The sequence below is a fragment of the Pelophylax lessonae genome, assembly GCF_965119305.1.
Source record: "Pelophylax lessonae genome assembly, chromosome: 3".
In the NCBI taxonomy this organism is placed as follows: domain Eukaryota; kingdom Metazoa; phylum Chordata; class Amphibia; order Anura; family Ranidae; genus Pelophylax; species Pelophylax lessonae.
In genome coordinates this window covers 286,387,369-286,413,877 of record NC_138770.1, presented here as the reverse complement: position 1 = coordinate 286,413,877, position 26,509 = coordinate 286,387,369, and the positions used below count along the sequence as shown (strand labels likewise).

At 45.4% G+C, this 26,509-nt stretch overlaps 1 protein-coding gene across 14 annotated transcripts in view; it reads left to right on the top strand.

The window, feature by feature from the left end:
• Nucleotides 1-26,509, top strand: part of DLG1 (discs large MAGUK scaffold protein 1) — an 818,929-nt gene that overhangs the window by 29,099 nt on the left and 763,321 nt on the right. For all 14 annotated transcript variants that reach the window (XM_082251441.1, XM_082251439.1, XM_082251438.1 and 11 more), the window contains exon 3: nt 23,497-23,657. In XM_082251441.1, coding sequence (XP_082107567.1) covers nt 23,497-23,657 — 161 coding nt within the window. The remainder of the gene's footprint in view (nt 1-23,496; nt 23,658-26,509) is intronic.

Here is a 26,509-nt window from a genome sequence, read left to right as displayed (position 1 = left end):
CCAACCACCCACCACAGGGTGCAAGCCAGCCACCACAGGGTGCCAGCCATTTTTTTTTTTTTTGTAAGGCTATAGTATATATTAGTGTCTTTCAAGTTTCAATGGAGATGGATAGAGATAGAAAAATTAAAAGTGTGGTCTGGGACTATTTCTCTAATCCATCTCCAGGAAAATCAGCAGCACTGTACAACACTTACAAAAACAATGTAAGGATGGGATTAATAACTGCAAAAAACAAAAATACATCTAATCTTTGGGCTCATCTAAGAGTTCATCATGTTGAATTGTATAATGCAGCACAGAGAAAACAAAATGAACCACAAGGTGAAACATCACTATCCCAGGCAACAATAACAGATATGTTTAAAAAAAAAAAAACAGGTGGCTAAAATCGGATGGAAGATCCCAACTGCTGGACAGAGTAATCAAAGAGATGATGGTCACTGATAACCAGCCATTTACAATAGTGTCTGACTCTGGATTTTAGCGGTTGCTGTCCAAACTTGAGCCAATGTACACTGAAGAGTGACAAATTTTATCGAACTGAAATGCTGCAAAAGAGTCACCAAAAGGTTGTTGAAAGTAAAGAAAGTAAAGGCTATGCTGCAACCAGAGAATGCTGGTAACTCACTTTCACCACTGCTGGTCACGACAAACAGAATCACTGAGTCTTACATGCCACTTCATTGACAGCGGATGGACAAGAAGGCATTTGATTTTGAATACAAAATTGATGCAAGGATCCAACACTGGGGAGTACATTAGAGAAATGTTTCTAGGCATGCTAGAAGAATGGGGAATCACCAAAGACTGAGTGATGCTTGTGCTGCGAGACAGTGGAGCGAACATCATTTAAAGGTATGAGACTTGCTGAAGTGTCAGACCTCCAGTTGCATGGCACACACTCTCCAAATTGTTGTAAATGATGGTCTGTCAAACCGGAGAGCTTTGCTTGACATTATTAGCATGCTGAAGAAGTGCACAGGCCATTTTCACCATTCTATCCTTGCCAAGCAGCCATTGATGTGCATTCAGGAAGACCTTGGCCTACCCAAAAACCACTTGTTACAGGCTGTTCCAACACGATGGAACTCAATGCTACACATGTTGCAAAGGATGCTTGAGGAGAAGTAAACTCTTACCATATATTCAGGTGAATATGGAGGATATTCTTATCCTACTGCTGATCAGTTGGACATAGTAGCCAACATCATTGAGACCCTCCTACCCAATGAGGAAGTGACACTAGAGGTGAGTCATTACGATTCATCTGTGTCCTCTGTCATCCCATGTGTTAGAGTGCTGAAGATGCTTCTTCAACAGAATGAAGGACCCAACACACGTGGCATTAAAGCATGTAGGCAGGCCATGAGGGACAGCCTCGCCAAACGTTTTGAGAAGCATGAGAATAAAATTGTTGTGCTTGCATGTCTTTTGGATCCTCAATACAAAAACCATCCTTTCTCCTTTTGGCCAAGGCCAAACAATAGCTGACAGAAGATATTTAACAGAAGGTGCAGGAGGTTCCTGATAAAGTCAAGAGAAGGTTTCTGATGTGGAAGAGTAGGATGCAGGAGAAATATGTCTAAAAAGACAACGGACCGAAGAGAAAATTCATCGTGGCCAAATAGATGCCATGTTCAGCATTTTTATTGGGGCCTCATGCAGAGGATTCTTCTGAATCTGCAATAATGAGCCTGGATGATGAACTTCATCTTTTTGAAGGAACCAGTAATTGACAGAAGTAGTGATCCTCTTCAGTGGTTGAAAGAAAATGAGGCACGCTACAAAAGACTTGCTTCTCATGCTAGAAGATACCTTTCTGCTCCTCCTTCCTCATTACCAAGCGAGCGTGTTTTTAGTGAAGTGTTAGAAATTTATGAAAAGAAAAGAGGCCGTTTTAACTGGTGAACATGCTGAAATGTTATGCTTTCTGCACTATAATATTCTACTTAACTGGGAGTAGTAGTAGTGTCTGTCCAGTCCACGGAGTCCAATCCACTGTCTAGCTTTTTTTTACTAGCAGTTTTGCACTGACTGCAGCGCTAGAAAAAAAGCTGGACAGTGGGCTGGAGTCAGTGGACTACAGCTGCAGTAGTGCGCCACTTGCTGCAATTTTAAATCACTGCAGAAGTGATTTAAAATTATTGCAATGAGTGAGTACCCTACTGCAGTGGTAGTTCACTGACTCCAGTCCAATCCACTGTGTAGCTGTTGCCTAGCTTTTTTTTTTTTTTCTAGCAGTTTTGCACTGACTGCACTGCAGTAGTAATTTAAAATTATTGCAGTGAGTGCAGTACTGCAGCAGTTTATTATGCATTAATGCACAATCGGAATGATGTGAAACTAAATGTCCCGCAATTGAAGTTTTCCTATCAGTTCTCATGCAGTTAAGGTGTGAAGAACGAGCCCTTAACCACTTGCTCACTGTGCTGCTACTGCGGCACAGTGGCTCGTTATCGTCTGGCGACGTAGACCTACGTCACCAGACATTCCCCTCTCTCGGTGGCGGCGCACGCGGTGCCGGAGGCTCGCTCCCGCTGTTTTCAGTCACAGCGGGAGTCGGGCCAGGGGAGGAGCGGCGGTGATCAAAAAAAACAATAAAAATGACATTTCCCGTAGTTAGTAGCTGCGATAACTTTTGCGCAAACCAATCAAAATACACTTATTGCGTTTTTTTTTTTTTTTTTTTACCAAAAATATGTAGCAGAAAACAAATTGGCCTAAAATGTTAAATTTTGATTTTTACATTTTTTTTAGGGGGGATTTCATATCAAAAAATGTGAAAAATATTTTTTCAAAATTGCCGCTCTTATTTTGTTTATAGCGTAAAAAGTAAAAATCGCACAGGTGATCAAATACCACCAAAAGAAAGCTCTATTTGTGGGGGGCAATTTAATTTGGGTACAGTGTCGCACGGCCACGCAATTGTCCGTTAAAGTAACGCAAGTGCCGAATCGCAAAATATGGCCTGGTCAGGAATGGAGTAAAATGTTCCGGTCTTAAAGCGGTTAAAAATACGCTCATTGAGAATTTTTTTGTCAGACATGTAGCTAAATACATTTTGGCCTAAATATATGACAAAAATTGAATATATTGGATATTTTTTAACTGTCAAAGTAGAAAAATATTATTTCTCTGTCGCTCATTGACAGACGTAGTCCTCCTTGATTAATATCAACTCGGGTTATACTGCCCTCTACAGGAGTAGGACTAGACAGGAGTGAAAACGTTCTGGCCACACCCTAGGGGCAGTCCCAGAGGGTATATCCTCTCACTTCCTGCTACAGCAAATCAGTTTTTTTTTGTCTAGTTAGGAGTAAGGACCTAGATTCCTTGCTAGGATCTTCGGTCCTGGCAGGATTTTTTTTTTAGAAATACTTTTTTAGACAGCTTTTTTTTCTCCAGTGTTCCTGTGAGATCTTCAAGCAAGTACGCTGAAACTGGGCGACGGGCTGGATGTTGAGATCCAGTGGTCACCCCAGTTCAGACTACGAGCGCGTGCAGGCCATAGCTCCGCGCTGGGTCGGCCGCGACATAGTCCCACTGGACGGGGACTGACCCTTCGAGTTAAACGTCTCGCCTGGACGCCAATGACCAGCAGAGTCACGGTGTCCGTATTGGTCGACAGCCCCCCCACCCCGGTGGAGAGGGGTTCTGTCAGGAGTTGGCGCCCGCCTGGTTCCGGTATGGTGAGTAGAATGTTCCCCCTCTCCCCCTGTCGGGTTTGTTGGACGCGGGCCCCTCTCTGGAATGCTCGGACACTCAGTTTCTGGGTTCCCCCTCTATCCTATAACAGGTCACAGATCCCCCAATTTGAGTGTGATTTTTGTGAATCGAAACCAGGAGGCTTGGTTTGGGAGCTGACTATCTAAAAGTCACTATATGACTGTAAGGGTGACTGAAGTCAGTGGCAGACTACTAAGAGGCATTACTATTGAGGTATAGAGGTATCCTACCTGTCATAGTGTGTATACAGGCCGATGCCTATGCCTGAGTTACTGCAGCCACAGATCGCCATCCCTCCAGAAAGCCGGTCACTTCCACAGGCCACACAGCCTCCCGCAGGCCGAGGCACTTCCGCAGGCCGAATGCACACATCCCGCAGGCCGCTGCTAGCTTGCAAGCCGCCGCTATCCTACACAGGCCGCCGCCATTTTCCTGCAGATCGCACGAGGCCACCATATTGGCGTAGCCTCGTGTCTCCTACAGGGGGGCGGCCATGTTTGAGGTGACCAAACACCTCGTGGAGTAATTGGGAGGCGCCGGAAGGCGTGTAAAGGGGCGGAGCCGCCTCCTTGGCCCAGGGAAAGCAAGCCTATCTCTATCATCTCTATCATCTCTATCTTTATCTCTATCATCTCTATCTTTATCTCGATCATCTCTATCGCTATCATCTCTATCTCTTAGACTGAGGGGCGCTACTGCGCTGGGGGACTAAGTTAACCACTTTACTACCGGAGGATTTTGCTGTCTTCCGTCCAGGCCACTTTTTGCGATTCGGCGCTGTGCGACTTCAACTGACAATTGCGCGGTCGTGCGACGCCGTACCCAAACGAAATTTACGTCCTTTTTTTTCCCACAAACAGAGCTTTCTTTTGGTGGTATTTGATCACCTGTGCGATTTTTACTTTTTGCGCTATAAACAAAAAAAGAGCGTTTATTTTGAAAAAATAACAATATTTTTAACATTTTTTTTATATGAAATTCCCCCCAAAAAAGATGTAAAAACCAATTTTTTTAAAAATTTTTGGCCAATTTGTTTTATGCTACATATGTTTGGTAAAAAAAATCGCAATAAGCGTATTTTGATTGGTTTGCGCAAAAGTTATTGCGTTTACTAACAAAGGGAAAGATTTCTGTCATTTTTGGTGTTTTTTTTTTAACGCGTAATGGCGGCGATCTGCGATTTTTTTTTTTTTTTTTTTTTTTTTTTTTTTTGCATGACTGCGACATTGCGGCGGACAGACCGGACCCCTGACTGACATTTTTGACACTTTTGGGGGTACCAGTGACATTACTGCAGTAATCAGTGCTATAAATATGCACTGTTACTGTAAAAATGACACTGGCAGGGAAGGGGTTAATTTTATTGGAGAGGGAGGGGTTAATGTATGCCTGGTGCTTACTGACGTGTAGGGGGGGAGGTGACTGTGTGATTCATGGACAGATCGGATGTCCAGCTATGCTGAACAGTCCGATCTGTCACTCCCTGTCACTATGGAGATCCGCCCGCTGTGTTTACACACAGCGGGCGGATCTCCAGACTCGATCCCCGACGATCGGGTAAGAGCAGCGGCGATCGCCGCTGCTCCTCCCCTGGCCCGACTCCCGCTGTGAATGAAAACAGCGGGAGCGAGCCTCCGGCGGCGCGCAAGCGCCGCCCAGAAGGGGGAGTGTCCAGTCACGTTAATACTACGTGGCTGGACGATAACGAACCACTCTGCCGCAGTAGTATTACTGTGAGCGGTTGCAGAGTGGTTAAAAAAAAAAATCTTTTTTTCTTGCAATTAATTTTTTTGTTTGTTGGCAAGTGTCTTGTTACATAAACCCTTCCACTCTATACAAGGTGTCCCAATTCCTACAGCCGCTGTATTGATTATGGTATTTTACCATAAGATTAACACACCATCCATCCATCTCATCCTCTATCCGATACTCACATACTGACCGATTCTATGGGGATTTTCAATATGTTCCTATACATCGGTCTTCATTATCCATGGACCAACCACTGACACCTAATCATGCTAGACATTGCCCTGGAACAACCCTGGAATGTCCGGATATCTAGATTGCTCCATACTGATCCATCAGGCACCCCCAAGTGGGATCAATATATTCTACTGCTTAAAACCGTTTTCTATTTACCCTTATGTATTGTCTTTTTTTCCTTTATTTATCTTCATTTTACATGATTTATGTCTGTTTAGCATACTTCGCCTTGCTTATGGTTATTAACCTACATCAAAAGATCAGTTTCTGCTACTTAATTTGTATTGAGATACTCCACATACATTGATTGCGGCTATCGGCGGTGCAGATCGGCTCCCCACACTCCTCTTAGTCACACCCAGCACGGGTAGCCCTTACATTCCGATGTAGGGGCGGCTCGGGACCCACCAATCCCAATCGAGGGAAGGAGGGTACCTTCTTCCGTGCTGGCGGCCAGAAGAGCGTCCTTCACAACGGGCCGTGGCAACCTGCGCGCGCATCCGACGGGCGCAGGTATACTATACAGACGCCACGTCACGCTCAGAATCCAAGTCGTCCCACATGCAGAACCCACTGCGCATGTGCGGACGTCTTTAAAAGGCCGGTGATCGACAGTCAGCGCTCACTTCTCCCTAACAGGAGAAAGGAGACGGACACTACCTGCGCCGACCGGATGGTTTATTCTGCCTATTCAAGACCTTTCAAACGTAAGTTCTACAGGGGAATCCCCATCTATTAAAATTTGGTACTCACAAGTCACCTTATATACTGTTACAAGCACTCTATCACTTTTAAGAAAATCATTTATCAGACCGCTCTGATACTTATCACTATATATCGTAGACCAGCATTTGACACGGTCAGAGGGAGGAATAACCACACCCCCCCTAAAGAGGAAGCGCGTATTAACCCCCGCAACTGTAAGTGATCATAAAAATAATATAATATAAATATAAATCAGATACTAATTGGACACACAGTATCCAATGATTATCCTCTTTCCTCCACTATACCACCCCAGGTCTTTGCGCAGAATTTGATCCCGCTGTGACTATTACAAGGACAGGGGACCCTGATGCAGTAGCCGCCAGCTACACAAATGTATGTGGAAATATTTTTCCTACCCATTATCTGTATCACAACTATGGTAACATTAAGGCCCCAAATAGGCTCAAATATATTTTCTTTTTCATAGAACAAGCATTGAGTGACTTAAAGCTTTGAAAAAGGCCTGCGAGCCGAAACGCGTCAGCAAACGGGTACTCTTTTTGGGAGGACCAAAGTCCCTTTAACAACTACTGGAAAACAGTCCCAAAAAATCCCTAACAATTTGTCACCTTGCACCATTGTCACTGATTCTTTGGAATCAACTTCTTTCTTACTTTTCACACTTGGGCTCCTTACCCCAAGCACAATACTCACCATTATGCTATCCATTATACTTGGAAAATTCTTTTTGTAAATAAATTATTTTATCCTTTGAAAAAAAGAAAAATATATCCTGTATTATTTTCTGTATATACCTTATATACATTGTATACTGTATACAAACACATCAGTACTTGCATCTACCTGCCCATAAAGTCCCACACTTTAATTGGTTTGAGGCACCAAAAAACCCCCAACATACCCTTCCACTCATGTATCCCCACCTGATCCCCTCGCGGTGGCCGCAGGACCCTCCAGTACCCCACTTGTGATGATGCATTATCAGCAGTTTTGGAGTCTTTGGTATCCCGGGTGGAGGTAGCCTGTCAGGGACGGGGGTCAAGAAGAGCGACCCCCGCCTACCCCTATGTCATCTGATACTTCAGATACGGATTCTGAGCTTGTCATTGCCGGGAAACCTTAAATCTTGAGGTTACACCGGCAGAGGTAGCTGAGACTCATATTCCTTTTTTGGTACTAGCAAGCCTACCAAAATGGTGAAGGGTTTCCCTTGCCCAAATGGGGTCTTCCGTAAACGAGCCCCTGCTATTTCCAAACGCATTGCTAGGCGCTATCATTTTGAGGAATCCCTCATTACAAAGATGGACGGTACCACCAATAGTGGACTCACCGATTTCCAGACTAAATTAAAGCCACTGTTATCTCGTTGGATTGACAGAATGGGCCCCACCCATCTCTAGGGTGGGGGGACGTCTTCACCGGTTTCCGGATCCAGGGCTTTCCAGAATCCTGGATAAAGGGGTTCGCAAGGTCATATGGTCGGGATACAAAATCGAGTTTCGATCACTTCCACCGGTGCGATTCTTCCCTTCCGATATTTGACATCCCCGGGTCGCTTAAAAAGCTTTGCGGGGAACAGCTTGATGCAACAAACAGTGGTAGTTCCCATTCCTTGGAGGAGTTCTAGTCGAACCTGTTCACAATGCCCAGGAAAAAGGGCTAGGTGCGTCCAATTCTGGTCTTGGAAGAGATGGAGTCCATCCATACAGTGGTGGCCTCCCTGCATCAGGGGGATTTCCTGGCGTCCATAGACATTTAGGATACCTATCTTCATATGCCCATCTTCGCAGGACATCAGCGTTTTCTTTGCTTTTCCCAAAGATCATCCCTGGTTCCCACCATGAGACTGAACTATCTGGGCCTAATTTTGGATACATCCTTGGCAAGAGTGTTTCTCCAGGCAGAGAAACTCCAGAAGATTCAGTCAATGATTCGGATGTTGCTGTCCGTCAACTGGCTGGGATTGATGGTCGCCTCCTTAGAGGCAGTACCGTTTGCCCAGTCTCATACCCGAATTCTGCAAAGAGGAGATTCTTCTCATATGGAATCGGAATCCCGATTCCCTGGACAATCGGATCCGATTGAGCGAGCAGACCAGGGAGGCTCTGGTCTGGTGGCTTCGGTCTCCGATGCTCAGCCAGGGGAAGTAATTTCTTCTGATAAATTCCAGGTTACCGATAAAGGTGTTGGAACTGAGAGCAATCAGACTTTGTCTGATTTACTGGACCGAGCAGCTCCAGGGCAGTCCGGTTCGGATCCAATCGGACTATGCCACGGTCATGACTTATGTCAATCACCAAGGGGCACCAAGAGTGCCCTGGCGGCCATAGAAATGGCCAACATTCTTTATTGGGGGAACAGTTGTTCCAGTTCTCTCCGCGATATTTATCACGGGGGTGGACAGGCAGATTATTTCAGCCGTCAGATTCTGGATCAAGAGGAATAGTCTCTTCATCCAGAGGTATTTCACCAGCTGTCCCTTCATTGGGGCACCCCGGATATGGATCTGTTGGCAGGTTGGCTCAACAGGGCTCGCGCCTGCGATCCTCTAGTGGACGCAGCAGACGCGCTGAGCGCCCCGTAGGGGCAGTATCAGCTACTGTATGTCTTCCCCCCCCCCTCTCAAGTTACTGCTGAGATTTCTCCGCAGGCTAGAGGTGGAGGGAACTCCAGTTATCCTGGTAATTCCGGGCTGGCCTCGTCAAGCCGGGTACGCCGACTTGGGCAGGCTAGTCGCAGACGCTCCTTGGAGACTTCTTCTCAGGGAGGATCTGCGGTCTCAAGGACCGATCTTCCATCGTGCTTTACAGTCGCTGGTTTTAACGGCCTGGCCATTAAGACCCAGGTACTGAAGGACAGGGGATTGTCAGCTTCAGTTATTCCTACTCTAATTAAAGCAAGGAAAGCGACTTCTAGCAAAGTCTATTATCGCACATGGAAGACTTATATTGCGTGGTGTGAATCGTTGGGATTTCCCCCACGTACCTATTTGGTGACCCGATTTTGGCTTTTCTGCAAAAGGGGGTTGAGCAGAAATTATCCTTGAGCACTATCAAGGGTCAGGTTTTCAGCGTTAGCAATCTTCTTTCAGAAGCCGCTGGCTACTCATTCCTTGGTGCGGAATTTCATCCAGGGGGTGCGGCAATTGGCTCCGCCAGTGCGCGCGCCCTTACCGCCCTGGGATCGTAATTTGGGTTTGTCGGTTCTGCAGAAACCTCCCTTTGAAAATATCAGGGAGATTCCCTTGCTTACATTATCCCAGAAGGTGGCCTTCTTGGTGGCTATCACTTCTGCACGCAGGGTGTCAGAACTGGCTGCATTATCATGCCATTCCCCATATCTTGTGGTTCATAGGGATAAGGTAGTTCTTCTTTCGAAGCCATCCTTTCTTCCTAAGGTGGTTTCAGACTTTCATCTGAATGAAGATATTGTGCTACCTTCCTTGTGTCCTCAGCCCAATCATCCTCGGGAATATGCGTTGCATTCCTTGGATGTGGTTCCGGCAATCAGGGTATACCTGAAGACTACGGAATCGTTCCGTGAAACGGATTCACTGTTTGTGATCACGGATGGCCCCAGAAAGGGGTTGCCTGCATCTGCTGCGACTATCTCCAAATGGATCAGACAGACGGTGGTACAGGCTTATTCGATTAGGGGTCAGAATCCTCCGTTCCCTGTTAAGGCGCACTCCACTCGAGCGCTCAGTACTTCCTGGGCCTACCGCCATCAGGCGTCAGTGGTCCAGGTGTGCAAGGCGGCTACCTGGTCGTCGGTTCATACCTTTACACAATTTTATAAAGTTGATGTGATGGCATCGGCGGATGCCTCATTTGGCCTCAAGGTTTTGCAGGCCGCAATTTGAGGAGACCGGTGGTCTACCTCGAGGGTTTTTTTCCGTTGGAATTTCAGTTGAGTCTCATCGTGTGATTGATGAGCCTTTAAAACTTCTAGTTGGCACCGGTTGGGCCTTCTAGATTGGATTTTGATTTCCATTATCCCACCCCTCATTTGTGGCACTGCTTTGGGACGTCCCGAGTTGATATTAATCAAGGAGGACTACGTCTGTCAATGAGCGACAGAGAAAAATGGATTTTTGTAAAATCTTACCGTAAAATCCTTTTCTCTTAAGCTCATTGACAGACGTAGTACCCGCCCCTCTGTTTTTGAGTTGGGTTAAATTCTTTAAACACTGCTTTGTGACATAACTGATTTGCTGTAGCAGGAAGTGAGAGGATATACCCTCTGGGACTGCCCCTAGGGTGTGGCCAGGACGTTTTCTTTCCTGTCTAGTCCTACTCCTGTAGAGGGCAGTATAACCCGAGTTGATATTAATCAAGGAGGACTACGTCTCTCAATGAGCTTAAGAGAAAAGGATTTTACGGTAAGATTTTACAAAAATCCATTTTTTTTCAAAATTGTCGCTTTTTTTTATTAATATCGCAAAAAATAAATCGCAGAGATGATAAATACCACCAAAAGAAAGCTCTGTTTGTGGGAAAAAAGGACGTAAATTTTGTTTGGGTATGGCGTTGCATGACCACGCAATTGTCAGTTAAAATCGCACAGTGCCGAATCGCAAAAAGTGGCCCAGACATAAGACAGCAAAATCCTCCGGTGGTAAAGTGGGTAAAGTGGTTAATGTTAAAACTGTTAAAGTTTTACATCAGTAACAGATTTGTTGAAATTTGTTTATTTTTCAAAATTTAAAATGTACAAAAATATCGGCCGATACCGATATGCGATCGCCAAAATATCGATATCGGCAACCAAAAACTGATATCCGTCGATCACTAGACGTGGGTCTTGGGATGGATTCAAGGGTCAAAGATTTACAAAGACCATGGAATAGTGATCGACCGATATAGTTTTTTCGTTACCGATATTTTGCCGATCGCATATCGATATTGGCCAATATTTTCACCTTTTGCCCAAAAAACACAAAATGCGACACATCTCTTAATAAACATGGTTAATCTTAGCATTTTTAACATGAAGTGCTCGTTCCTCACACCTTAACTGCATAAAAACTGATAGGAAAACTTCAATTGCAGGGACATTTACTTTGCATTTCACAACATCTGATTGTGCATTATGCATAATAAAGTGCTGCAGTAGTGGACTCACTTACTGCAATATGTTACTGCTGTGCAGTCAGTGCAAAACTGCTCGGAAAAAGCTAGGCAACAACAAGAGCTACACAAAAAATACACGTACACAGTGGATTGGATGGACTGGAGTCAGTGGAGGACCACCTCTGCAGTAAGGCACTGACTGCAACTAATGCAGTGCAAAACTGCTTGCAGAAGAGCAAGGCAACAGCTACACATGTCAAAGTGGATTGGACTGGAGTCAGTGGAGGACTATTTCTGTCTGCAGTATGGTACTCACTGCAATTACTGCAGTCAGTTCAATACTGCTAGAAAAAAAAATCAAGTCAACAGCTAGACAGTGGAGGAGTGAAGTCAAGTGACACTACTCTTTTCAATACTCCCAGTTAAGTAGAACAATATTATAATGCAGAAAGCAGAACATTAAGCATGTCCCATGGTCACCTGTTAAGGCCCCGTTCACACTGGGGCGACGCTACTTCCAGGGGCGACCTCCGAGGTCGCGGCGCGCTGCTCGCACCGCGACCTCGGAGCGGCCGGCACGGACTTCATAACGTTGAAGTCTATGCAGGTCGCTCCGGGTTGCCCCAAAGAAGCTCCGGACCCTTTTTCCAAGTCGGAGTGACTTGTGTCGCTCCTATTAGAACGGGTCCATAGCTTCTCAATGCAAGGCGACCTGTCAGGCGACCAGGTTGCCTGACAGGTCGCCCCAGTGTGAACGGGGGCTAAAGGTCTTCTGTTTTGTTCAAACAATGCTGCAACTTTGTAAACATGCTCAGGAGGAGAGGAGCACAGAGAGAGAGAGAGAGAGAGAGCGGTTTCTTCTAGCATGGGAAGCAAGTATTTTGTAGCGTGCCTCATTTTTCTCTCCACCACTGAAGAGGATGGCTTCTTTCAAATGGAGATTAAGTTCATCATCCAGGCTCATAGTTGCAGATTCAGAAGAAAATGAATCCTCCGCATGAGGCCCCAATAAAACACTGAAAATGTCCTGATCTATCTGATGACGATGAAGCAGATTCTCTTGTTAGTTTACCTATTTTTGGACATTTGTCTGTTTTTTTTTTTTTCCAGCATGCTGCTCTGCATAAAAATAGTGTTCTGGACTTGTCTTTTCGGCAGAAAACTCCTGCACCTCCATATCTTCTGTCAGCCATTGTTTCGCCTTAGCCAATACATCATCAGAAGAGAAAGCATTGTTCTTGTATCGAGGATTCAAAAGACTTGCAAGCACAACATTTTTAATCGCTTCATGCTTCTCAAAACATTTATCAAAGTTCTTTGGCTTGACAGGCCATGGAAAGTTGGAGGGTGTTGTGTGCCATGATGACACAGAGGTCTAACGTATCAGCAAGCCTCATTCCTTTAGGCATGTTTGCTCCACTGTCTCTAAGTTGTGCAAGCATCACTCGGTCTTTGTTGATTTCCCATTCTTCAAGCATGCTTGGAAACCTTTTTCTACTGTATTCAGCTGTGTGGGATCCTTGCATCACTTTTGTATTAAACACCAATTGCCATTTTGTCAATCTGCGGTCAATGAAGTGGCACGTAAGCCTGAGTTGTGACTCGGACTTGTGAGCAGCAGTCCGTCGTGAATGATAGTGAGTAGCCAGCATTCTCTGGTTGCAGCATAGCCTTTACTTTGTCAACTACCTTTTTGGTATAGCTTTGCCAGCATTTTGGTTTGATAAAAGTTCTCACTCCTCTCCAGTGTGTAGCTTGGCTCAAGCATGGACATCAACCTCTTAAATCCTGAGTCAGACACCATTGTAAATGGCTGGTTATCAGCGATCATTATCTCTGTGATTACTCTGTCCAGCAGTTGGGATCTTCCATCTGAATCTAGACAGTGACATATGTTTTTTTTTTTTTTTTTTTTTTCAAAAACATATTGGTTATTGTGGCTTGGGATAATGGAGGAGGTATTGAATCCAAAATCGCATTGATATTCATTTTTTTTTTTCTTTTTTTTCTGTGCTGCATGATACAATTCAATATGATGAACTCTTAGATGGGCCCAAAGATTTGACGTATTTTTGTTTTTTGCAGTTACTGATCCCATCCTTATGTTTGTACATGTGTTGCACACTGCTGCTTTTCCTGGAGATGGTTGAGACGAGAAATAGTCCCAGACCACACTTACTCTTTCTCTCCTCATCCATCTCCATTTCGACTTGAAAGACACAAAAAAGATTAAAGAAATGGCTTGCTGAAGTTGCTGCTGATGCTGGCACTGGGACCCTGTTGTGGGTTGGTGGCTGACACCTGGCAGTGTGGCTGGCTTAATGTAACCCTGTTGTGGGTGGGATGCTTGCCGGAACACTGTGGTGGCTGGCTGGTGTCACCCTGTTCTGGGTGGATGACTTGCAGGAACACTTGTTTAGGCTGGCTGGCTTGGTGTCACCCTGTTATGGGTGGGTGGCTGGCTTAGTGAATGGTGTCACCTTGTTATTGGTGGATGGCTTGCAGGAACACTTTGGTGGCTGGCTGGCTTGGTGTCACCCTGCAATGTGTGGATGGGTTGCAGTAACACTGTGGTGGGTGGCTGGCTTGGTCTCACCCTGTTATGGGTGGCTGGCTTTCTGGAACAGTCTTTGTGGTGCCTGGTTGGCTTGCTTGGTGTCACCCTGTTATGGTTGGATGGCTTGCAGGAACACTGTGGTGGGTGGCTGGATTGGTCTCACCCTGTTATGGGTGGCTGTCTTTCAGGAACAGTCTTTGTGGTGCCTGGTTGGCTTGCTTGGTGCCACCCTGTTATGGGTGGATGGCTTACAGGAACACTGGTGGGGGGCTGGCTTGGGGTCACCCTGTTGTGTTGTGTGGGTGGCTGGCTTGGTGTCGCACACTTACTCTGGCTTGTTGTGGCGCGTAGCTGGCTTGCTGGAACACTGGTCACGGTGGCGGCGGGTGGCTAGCTTGGTGTCCTCTGGGTATCTGGTTGCTTGCTTGATGGGCTGGCATCCTGTTGTGGTGGATGGCTGGCAGCGTGACCGGACTGCAGCTGGCTTTAACACGAGCCTGTGAGGCGGTCTTAAGTGCAGCGCGCGCAGTGAAATGGCGTCGCGTATGGGCTGCGCAGGCGTGGGAGGCGGTGTTACAAGGCAGAACGTGTGCGCGCAACATACGGAATGACGTCACAAAAATATCAGCAATATCGGTAAATACAAAGGCCGATAGATATATTGGGGAAAGTGCATATCGGCCCCCGATATATCGGTGTTGCTGATAATCGGTCAATCTCTACCATGGAAGCATTTTGAAGTGGCCCTAATCGAAGGATAATTTAGAACTGCTGCCTGTATGGCAGCCCTAATGGTCTGTGATATAGGTTCCTGAGAATCGTGGGTAAAAATGTTTTTCTAAGCTGACCTAATCTTTTATAGGTTTGTGTATGTCAGTCCACTATCATCTGCACCTGGTAGGCTCTATAGTAGCACTTCGTGTCCGGTAACCCAATGCCTCTCAGGGCACAAAGATATTAAGTGCCTAATATTTGGCGTAATTTCTAAATGGACAGCGGAGGAACGGTTCTAGCAATAAAACAAAAAAGTCATTGGTAACATGAAAGGTGTTCAACATGCTAGAGCTGCACGATTATTTTTGTCCCCTTTTCTGCACGGTTATTTGTTAAAAAATCGTGATCTCAATTCAGCCCTCACGCGATCTTAATCCAGCATTAGCACGATTCATATAACGAGTGCAGAGAAGTTCCCTGCTCACAGCTGTCAAAAATTTGCAGGCTGCTTTTTTTATTTTTTAAATTTTTTGTTTTTTGTTTTTTTAATCAATCACCTTGGCCAGCACTTAAGAGATATCTTTCTGTTTATTTACAGATCAAAGGGATGAACTTCGGGCTGCAAATTAAGTCAGTTTAACCACCTAAAAAAACAAGCCTTTTTCTCTTTTGTTCATTGATGGGACACAGCTCCTCATCTTCTTGACTATGTGGGTTATACTGACCCCTACAGGATTAGGACAATAGGCAGAAAAGAACTTTCCTAGGCCTATGGGGCAGTCCCAGGGGGTATACTGCCACTCTCTGCTATAGGTACTCAGTTTCTTTTCTCTTTCGTTCATTGATGGACACAACTCCAGAATCTTTTTGACCATTGGGTTATGCTGCCCCCTACAGGATTAGGGGACTAGATGGGGAAAAATTTTTACCATGCCTATGGGGCAGTCCCAGGGGGGTAAACTTCCACTTCCTGCCTAGTCAGGAGTAAGGACCTAGTTCCTTGCTGGGATCTCTGGTCTATTTTTTTTTCCTTTTTTAAAATTGATTTTTTTTCCTTTTTTCTGTTCCTCTGAGAACTACAATCAACTGCTGGACTGGATGATAGACTGGATATTCTAGATCCACAAAAAAATTGTGTGATCTAATAAAATGCGCCTGATGCTGCCCCCTGCTGCATTGTTCTGCAGATCAAAATGCTGGTGCCTGCACGCTGGTTTTAGTGTAACGGCAACAGTTGTTTGGGCTGTGGGGTATTGTGAATAGGATTTATGCAACCTGTAGTGCAAAAAGCATTTTCATGTTAGTGTAGCAGGTTTTCCAGGCCTGTGGCCTGATGTGGGTCTGCCATTGTCACCGGTTACCTCTCCAGCCCATGTGAGCTGCAGCCCTAGGTGTAAGAACTGAGACATTGACAACTCCGGCATCTTTGTTATGTGGTTTTATTGTAGAAAAAAGGGATGGGAGAAGGGAATGAGTGGGATGCTTCTTTAGGCTTACCTAGATACAATTTGGGACTTTATCCAGAAAATGTCTGTTTAATGCTGCCTTGACTCCAACCGACGCTAGCCAGCGCTCACTGACGCTTAGAACACACTATTGCTTGACAGAAGTGCTGAATCCTCGACTTTTGGTCCAGAAGACTCAGGACTGTGGAGCATAGAACTACTGACACCACAGCAATGCAATGTCTCTGAACACTCTCTCCAGTCTGGCACTGGCTGGAGGTAGCTTGCTGTGGATTACTGTATAGCTGCAACTCTCAACTGGTACTCTGTACAATTCAGGGCCCAAACCACAGGCGCCCCCTTTACACTTTTTTTTAGCTCTTTAGGGTCCACTGACTATGTACCCCCTCTATTACTTCAGGGTCCTCAACCTAGGAACCCCCTTTCAGCTAGCTGGCACTGGATCCCTGAACCTCCTCCGGAGTGGTCTCTAACTCTTCAGGCAGACCCCCAGGGGCAATCCTCAGTACTCACGACCTGTGTAGGCTTTCCTGGGACTGGACCCCTCTCACTCTCCTCTGGTTCTCAGCATACTGGATCCCCTCAGCTCAACTCAGCACTCTCTGAATTCTCAGACACCCCGAGACATCCATTTCCTCAGACAGGAGGAGACAGCCGTTCTCTCCCTCCTGCCAAAGACACTACGTCACGCACTTCCCCCAAACTTATACCTACTCCCAGAATCCCTTGCAGCATAATCTGCCTTCTGGGGTAGTTACAAGCTTGGATGTGCCCCCTGTTTGGGTTTCCTCCATTGCCGTATCAAAAGCCTCTAATAGAACCAGTGGGGAGACTACCCTCACAGGAGACACACTTTGAAACCATGACAACCTACCTAGCAAAAACACAGCCCTGCTGTTAGGCAGGACTGGCCCACTATGCATTTACCTAGCACCTACCTGTAGGGTGCTACATTACCATATACTTTAATTACTAAATAAAGAAGGTCAAGAGTGTTTTAGTGAAGAAAAGGATGAAGTAAATTGCAGGAAAGCTCTAGACTGCAGAGTTGCGCAGTACAATTGCTTTTTTTAAAAGGACTGGTGGCTTTTCCTAAAGTAAGGCGCAAAAGGTTCTGAAGCCCAAGGATGGCTTTTTCCGATGCCCTTTAGTTGTGCAATCACCTTTTTTACGTCCATCTACATTTGTGTATGTAAGGCTCTGTCCTTTTCTTTGAAATTTGAATGAATATAGCGGATGCAGTCTATTCTGTTTTTATGTTCATTTTTAGGAAGAACCCTATTTTTTTTTTTTTTTTAACCCATGATCAGTTTCTTTTACCGCTTAAATGTAAAAAGAACTGAGCTTTAAAGAGGTTGTAAACTCAGTAAAAAAAATTTTTTTTTTCTACAACCTGAAAGAGAAATACATAATGAGCTAGTATGCATCGCATACTAGCTCATTATGAAATACTTACCTTAGAACGAGCCCCCGCCGTGCCGTCCGCTCACCTCTATGACGGGCGACATGTCTAGTCGCCCGTCTTCCGGGATCGCGGCATCCGGCCATCTGATTGGCCGGAGCCGCGGTGACGTCACTCCCGCGCACGCGCACGGGAGTCGACAGTCACGGCACGGGGCTCTGAAGGAACGGCACGAGCGGCCGTTCCTTCATAGCGCATGCGCCGGTGACGTCACTGGATGCATCGAAGGTAAATATCTCCTAAACGGTACATGTTTAGGAGATATTTACAGTACCTATAGGTAAGCCTTATCATAGGCTTACCTATAGGTACAACTTCCCGAGGAGGGTTTACTTCCTCTTTAAGGGATTGTAAACTGTTTTTTTTTTTTTTTATTTTTACAAACATTTTATACTTCCAACCTCTGTGCAGCTGGTTTTGTGCAGGGCAGCCTGATTCCCTTTTTCTCAGGTCCCTCTTCGCTGCTCCTTGCCCCTCCCTCCTGTCGAGGGCCCTACAGCAAGCAGCTTGCTATGCGGCCACCTGACCTGAGCTGCAGCTCCGTGTGTCCATCCAGACACAGAGCTGCTGTTGACCCCCACCCTCTCTTGCTCTCCTGATTGGCTAACTTACTTTGACAGTTGGCGCCGCGGCTGTGTGTCAGCCAATCAGGAGGGATAGTCCCGGGCGGCCGAGGGACTTGTGGACAGAGAGGGGGCACAGGTAAGTATTGGGGGGTGCCTGGAGCGGCTGCTAAACACAGAAGGCTTTTTATTTTAATGCCTAGAATGCATTAAAGTGTTTGTAAACCCACTTTAAAGACTTTTACCTATAGATAAGCCTATATTAAGGCTTACCTATAGGTGCTATAAATATCTTCTAAACTTGGACCGTTTAAGAGATATTTACAGTGCATGCAGTCAATGACGTCATCGGCGTATTTGCTCTGAAGGAACGGCCACCCGTACCGTTCCTTCAGAGCCCTGTGCCGTGAACGGCGGCATGCGCGGGAGTGATGTAATCGCGCCTGCGGCCAATCAGATGGCCGGAGGACATGAACCAGGAAGCAGGATGACTGAACATGTCGGCCGTTCTGTCGCTGAGCAGGTGGCACTGCGGGGGCTTTGTTATAAGGTAAGTACTGCGAGCATGCTAGAGCATTATGTCTTTGTCTTTACAGGTTTTTTTCTTTTTTTTTTTTTTTGTTTTGCAGAGGGTTTACTTCCTCTTTAAGATTAAAAAACGTTCTGCCGTTACAACTCCTTTTAAGACGTATGAGCAAACTGATGTAACCTGAATCAGTTTTTTTTTCTTCAGTTTGAGTTTTTTTTTTCTTGGCAAAAAACATGACTTTACTGATGATGCCCGTGTGAAAGGATCCCGTGTATGTAGCTGTTCTTTCACTTTGTGACTTCTACAATTTCTTGCTATGATTAGTGAGGTGAAAAAGCATTGTTCACGTTGCCCAGCTTTGGTCAAGCTGTTTGCCACGCACTGACATGGGAGAGGCTGAGCTGTGGGATCACTTTTTTTTTTTTTATACAAGTAGGAGGAGGGGGGGGGGGCATTTTTAAGAATAGATAGTATTAAGCTTCTCCTCCACTTTAAACCTTATGAATTCCATATGTTTGGGTTGAGATGCTGGAGCTGTGCATATAAGGATGTCTTAATTTTGTGTTTTGTGGTGCATTAAAAACTTGACTGCACTCCCATTGAAATGTAAGCACAATTTTACCAGTTGGGTATTTGAAAACTATTGCATTTGTTTTAATTACAGCTAGTAATCCAACTTTTCATTGGCTTCCATGATCCCCCCCCCCCTCAGTACATCAGTTTAAAAAGGGGCTTTTGCATTGTGTTTCTGTATGCGTTTCACAGTGTGCCAGTTTGTTTCTCGGTAGCTGTGAGGTAGAGGTTTGTAGAGGTACATGGAGGACATCCGTATGAGGATGGTCATAAATGGCTTAATATGCAGAAGGTAACCTAGAACGTTCAGAGCTGTGCCTGATCCATTGGTCGGATCGTCTTCAGGGCTGTCCTGTACAGGTGCAGACGGACAATGCCAGTGCGGCCTACATCAACCACCAAGGGGGCACCAGGAGTGCCCAGGTGGCCCAGGAAGTGACCAGTATTCTGTCTTGGGCCGAGACTCATGTCCCGGCGATATCGGCGGTTCACATTCCGGGTGTGGAGAATTGGCAGGCAGACTATCTGAGCCGCCAGACCCTGGACCAGGGGGAATGGTCCCTACACCCGGAGGTGTTTCAGATGCTGTGTTCGAAGTGGGGATCCCCAGATGTGGATCTGTTCGCGTCTCGGCTAAACCACAAGGTGGAAAGGTTCGTGGCAAGAACGCGCGATCCTCTGGCAGACGCCTCGGATGCGCTGGTGGCGCCTTGGCGTCGGTATCGACTGATCAATGCCTTTCCTCCGATTCAATTGTTGTCCAGATTCCTTTGCAGGTTGGCCTCGGAACAATCACGGGTGATTCTGGTGGCGCCGGACTGGCCTCGCCGGCCCCTTTATGCGGACATCGTTCACCTGGCCGTAGAGCCTCCGTGGCGGCTGCCAATGCGAGAAGATCTGCTGTCCCAGGGACCGATCTTCCATCCTGCTTTACAGTCGCTGGCTTTAACTGCCTGGCTGTTGAGAGCCAGGTCCTGAGAGACGGGGGGTCTCTCCTCGGAGGTCATTCCTACTTTGATCAAGGCTAGAAAAGCCTCTTCTGGCAAGATTTATTACCGTACATGGAAAGCATATTTTGCCTGGTGTGAGTCCAGGGGTTTCTCTCCTCCAAGTTGTGCGTCACCTGGCTCCCCCTAGAAGGGATCCCTTACCTCCATGGGACTTGAACTAGGTTCTGTCCGTGTTGCAGCATTCCCCTTTTGAAAACATCAGGGAACTTTCGTTACCCATGCTATCTAAGAAGGTTGCGTTCCTGGTAGCGATGACTTCTGCTCGCAGAGTGTTGGAGTTGGCGGCGTTGTCCTGCCGCTCCCCTTACCTGGTGGTTCATAGGGATAAAGTGGTCTTGCGACCTAATCCGTCCTTTTTGCCAAAGGTGGTTTCGGAATTCCACCTGAATGAGGACATTGTTTTGCCTTCGCTTTGTGCGAATCCTAAGCATCCAAAGGAGGTTGCCTTGCATTCCTTGGATGTTGTCCGGGCGATCAGGGTTACCGGTCGTCGACTGAATCCTTTCGAAAATCTGATTCTCTTTTTGTCCTTCCTGAGGGACCTTGGAAGGGTATGGCTGCGTCTGCAGCAACCATTGCCAAATGGATCAGACAGAACATTGTACAGGCCTATTCGTTGTGGGAACGGGTTCCTCCCTTCCCTGTCAAGGCGCACTCTACCAGGTCGATGAGTACGTCCTGGGCCTATCGGCATCAGGCTTCAGTGGCCAGGTGTGCAAGGCTGCGACTTGGTCGTCGGTGCACACTTTCTCAAAATTCTACAAAATTGATGTTCTGGCGTCAGCTGATGCTTCCTTTGGCTGCAAAGTTCTCTGTGCGGCAGTTCCATAGGGAACCCTGGTTTTGTACGGGTTCCTAGCTCTTGGGGTTGTTTTCCCCTTGGTTATTTGTTTTCCTGGGTTGTTGCTAATGTTGAGCCCTTTTTTGTTACCCAGAAGGTTACCTTCTTGTACATGTAAGGTTCCTTTCTCTGATGTGGGTACTGCTTTGCTTTTCTGGCAGTTGCCCCATAAGTGAAGACTGTGTGAATGGGCGGCGACGGTCGGAGGACGTAAGAGAAAACTGAATTTTTGTAAAATCTTACCGTAAAATTCCTTTCTCCGAGTCCTCTGACAGTCGCCGCCCCCACTCCTCTTTTTGTGGTCTTTTTGTACACTTTCACTGCTTGCGACCAAACTGAATTGGGATGGCTATTGCAGGGGGGTATTGGACTAGGACAGCCCCCATGGGTGTAACTATGTAGATTTATTGTTCTTTTACAAGTCTTTTGCTTAGAAACTCCTGTGGAGATGAAGTCAATACCCATAAGTGAAGACTGTGTGAATGGGCGGCGTCACAGGGGGACTTACTCATAAGAGGGGCCCAGGGAGCCGAGAGAGGGATTTCGCAACCTCTCCAAGGCAAACTGGATTCCACAGGCCCCCCACCCCCAACCAAAGTGACCTCCGTCACAGGGGGGGGGGGCTGAAGAAACGCAGGCCGAGCCCCGGTCGTATGCGACCTCGCGAGGCGTTTAACTCGCAGGCAAGCCCTCGTCCAGTGATGCTATGTTGCGGCCGACCCAGCGCGGAGCTGAGGTCGGCGCGGGCTCGCTGGCCAGACTGGGGAGACCACGGGATCTGATTATCCAGCCCATTGCCCAGTCCGGCAGTTGATTGTAGATCTCACAGGAAAAAACAGAAGAAAAAAATCTATCTAAAGAAAAAATTGCAAGGAACTAGGTCCTTACTCCTGACTAGGCAGAAAAAAAACTGGGTACCTAAAGCGGAGAGGGGGAGTATACCTCCTGGGACTGCCCATAGGCGTAGTCAAGTTCTTTTCTCTGCCTAGTGTCCTACTTCTGTAGGGGGCAGTATACCCCAGCGGTTAAGAATATCGGGAGCTGTGTCCGTCAATGAACGAAAGAAAAAACATATTTTATATATATATATATATATATATATATATATATATATATATATATATATATATATATATATATATATATAAAAATTTTGGGGATCTTTTGCATTAAGAATGTACTCTACAAACCTCTACCTCACAGCTACTGAGAAGCAAACTGGCACAATGTGCGATGCTAAACACCCATTTTAAACTGATGTGCTGGGGGGGTCATGGAAGCCAATGAAAAGTTGGATTACTAGCTGTAATTAAAGCAAATACAATAGTTTTCATATGAATACCTAACTGGTAAAAATTGTGCTTACATTTCAATGTGAGTGCAGCCAAGTTTTTAATACACCTCCAAAACACAAAATGAAGACATCCTTATATGCACAGCTCCAGCATCTCAACCCAAACATCTGGAATTAATAATGTTTAAAGTGGAAGAAAAGCTTAATACCATCTATTCTTAATGTTCTCCTCCCCCCTCCTACTTGTATTAAAAAAAAAAAGTGATCCCATGTCAGTGCCTGGCAAACAGCTTGACCAAAACAGCCTTTTTTTGTTGGGGAATGTGAACAATACTTTTTTACTGCACTAATCATAGCAAGACATTTTAGAAGTCACAAAGTGGAAGAAACACAGCCACATACATGGGAACCTTTCACATGGGCATCATCAGTTAAGTCCATGTTTTTTGCCCAAAAAGAAAAAAACCAAACTAATATAAACTGATTCAGGTTACATCAGTTAGCACATACGTCTTAAATGAGTTGTAAAAGCAGGAGGTTTTTTAATCCTAATGCATTCACTGCATTAAGATAAAAAGCCTTCTGTGTGTAGTAGCCACCCCAGCACCCCCTAATACCTGGGCCCCCTCTCTGTCCAGTGATGTCCTTGGCCGCCTGGGACTCTCTCTTCTGAGTCAAAAATCTAATTTTACATGACGGTACTACTTAAAGTAGACTTATCATGAGCTAAAAATGGAGGCTGCTATTGCTCATCTACTTTTGAAAATGCTAGTTAATTGGCTATCATGCTAACTATAAAACTAGTGAAAGCAGAACTCTTGATCTCTGTACTTGTTCTGGGTCAGTGACTTGGAACTAAAGCTAGAGGTTCAACATGGTCAGACAACTAGCCTTTAAGAATGTCATCCGTGCCGTTTTTATGATTGGTTTCCTTTTTATGTCTCAAGCTAACCACATGTCTTAAATTTTAGATATTCAAGAATTTTATGAAGTGACCTTATTGGACAATCCTAAATGTACTGACAACTCTAAGCCTCCTGACCCAGCCCTGCCTGTGAACATATGGGATTTCTCCAGCCCTCCCAGTACAACAGTAACGTCAGAAACACTTCCAAACAGCCTTAGTGGAGAGGTATGTGTGGTGTTTTTTCTTTTCTTCCCTCTCATTCCAATCTATTTTATCTGCATAAAGGAATGTTTTATCTTGATTGTCCCATACTACAGGACTTGTATTCATAGTTCATTGGTTATATGCCACTACTTTCAGCTGATTGAACACTGGCAAAAGCTTTGCTGGGTTTGCTCCCAGTGCCTTCTCACAACCTTACCCAATGAAGGCTTACATTTTTTGCTAGTGTCCTTAGGTGATGAACTCCTTGGAGAAGAAATTTCTACTATTTTTTTTTTTGCAATCTTTTACCACCAACTGACACTTCTGTCAAGATCCGACTGCTTATTGCCGTTAGGGCACCATAGCAGTTTCTGGATCAATTAGCCTTGGTTTACACAATGAGAACCGTATCCAGACCCCACAGAAGCAAGGCCTGTCTGTAATGTTTGTTTCAGGCACTGGATCCTATGTTCTGTGCTCCCCTTGTTCCAAGGTGAGCACAGAAAGTACTCTTCTGCCACTCCCGCTAACTTTTATCCATTCAGTGTTACCCTGACCCTCCTAATCTCTTTGGGAAGATATTGAGGTAAATGAGGTCAACAGGGGGATCCTGCAAAATAATTTTCACATGCTTTCCACTGTGAGCTCACTGATCAATGCATTGTGTGCCAGCAGCACCAGAATCTCCCCAGCCTAAGCAAATTTTTGTAGGCACTAATTGGCTGGTTAAGTCTAGAAAGTCTTTTTTTTTTTTTTTTTTTTGTGCTTTGGCTAAATCAGAACTTGTACGCATTTTAGATAAAAAAAAAAATTGGAAAAAAATGGTCTGTGCTGGTAGTCCTGTCCTTTTTTTTTTTTTTTTTTTTTTTTTTTTTTTCCTTTCTCAGCCAGCATATTGCTGTTCCTTTTTTTTTGAGAATGTTCCCTCCTTTTAAGGATTCTGTTGGTATATGCTTTGAAACCATATTGAAGGCATTCTTTGCTCTGATTGGTCCTGCCTTATAACTGTCTTCAGGGTGATGTCTTGTTTTTCAAACCGTAGCTAACGGAAAAATTAATAGAGAACGCGTTGTTCTGCTGGAACTGCAGCTCATGCCTTCAGCACTGTTATTTTGTGTTGATTCTCTAGAGCAGGGGTCTCCAAACTATGAGGAAAAAAGAGAAGAAAGAAGTTGCAAATTATGGCTCTAACAAAGGTATGGTGTATAAAAGATAAATTACTTTATTGAGGCAAAAACAAGTGTATTAATTTGAAAAACAGCAACAAACAGGTGAATATGATAAAAGGTGTGCTTGTGGACACTAGGATAAAAACCTTTTGGGGTCCTGTCTCATATAAGCCACTGCCTACGTTATACTAAGGCTCTGCCCACCACCCATCCCATGCTGAATGGATAATTGGTAAAAAGGATCTGCCACTGGGGATGTTGGTGAACAGGGTTAGAGTTCAAAAATGCTCCAAAATGTGTGAACTTCCAATGGTATGTGGTAAAGATATTTTGGTTCAGCTTGATACAGGTAGATTTGGCTGGGGTAATGAGATTACTACCCTTGTTGTATGATGTTACCCACAGTGAACATAGACAACAGTTATCACTCAGCCGCCATTAACTCTGGTATATGGACGTATAGTTCATGTAGACCACTCCACTTTATATAATCCTGTGTAAACAAAAGTTGCAGGGACACGGCAAGGCACAGCAATAGTAGCTGCTCAAAGCAAAGGATGCAGCATAGAATGACAGGCAGCAGTAGATAGGCATATAAGCTTGCAAGATGAGCATACACAGTCCAAGTCACTATCCGGTCGGTGTGAATTGACACCCGATTTTCACCTGTGGCAATGAGTATAAGAGTCCAAAATAGACAGTATTGAAACCATAGGGAGATTGTTAGGACTTAAGACTGGTGCAGCTTAGCAATGAGTATGAAGATTGCAGGCAATAAAGCAGCTAGCAAGCCGGTATGGTCATATATATATATATATTTGCCGATTACTGACCGTATGTTGAAATTCCATATAGGTAGTCGGGGACCATAGGATATCGGTCCTACCTTAGTGCCGACTGCCGCTTCCAATTGTGAGAGTTAACGAAATGTCCGCCAGTGAATATGGGACCATTAGATGTAGGTCCTCTATGGTGCCGAATGCCGGGTGCTGCTTGTAGTGGTGTGGGTATCGAAGTGTCCACCAGTAGCTGTGGGAGCTTCCTGTTTGTCAAGGTGGGTTGGCGCCAAACTGCCGACAAGCACTGGAGCGATCTGTTCCTACAGCGTGAGGTACGGGGTAGCGGGCGCGGAGTCAGTGAGTCAGTGAGTCAGTCAGCTTCTTCAGGACGTATTGGGTGTTCATCACGTCAGTGTTAAATACCGGAAGATTGAGAGCCATTGGATGGAGCTTGTCTCGCTTCCTAATGACGTGTGATATTGAGATTGATGACCCCTAGTGGAAACTATAGAGCTCAACAAAGAAAAGAACATAGTATTAAATACGATGGAAACCTTCAATGCACCATAAAATTACAAGTAATAAATAGCAATACTCTAAAAAGAGGATTTTAATTCCCTAATGAGGTACATGGGACCATAAATGTCCTTGAACATCAAATTTATGGCCCCAGCGATAAAGAGGCATTAGATATACTTGAGTCCTTGCTGGACGAGAATGCTGTTGAAATACTGGATGAGGAAAAGTCCTCTGACCCTTTCCGTAGGAAATGTAACCTACCAATCAGGTCCACCATCATGCCGAAGTTCACTACCAACAAGTGGTTAAATACCTTCCTCATGTTGGTAGAGGAAGATCTAACTAAAATAGACTGGAGCCTCCCGGCCTCTGACAATTTATCACCCGAGGAAAGATTTGCTCTAGA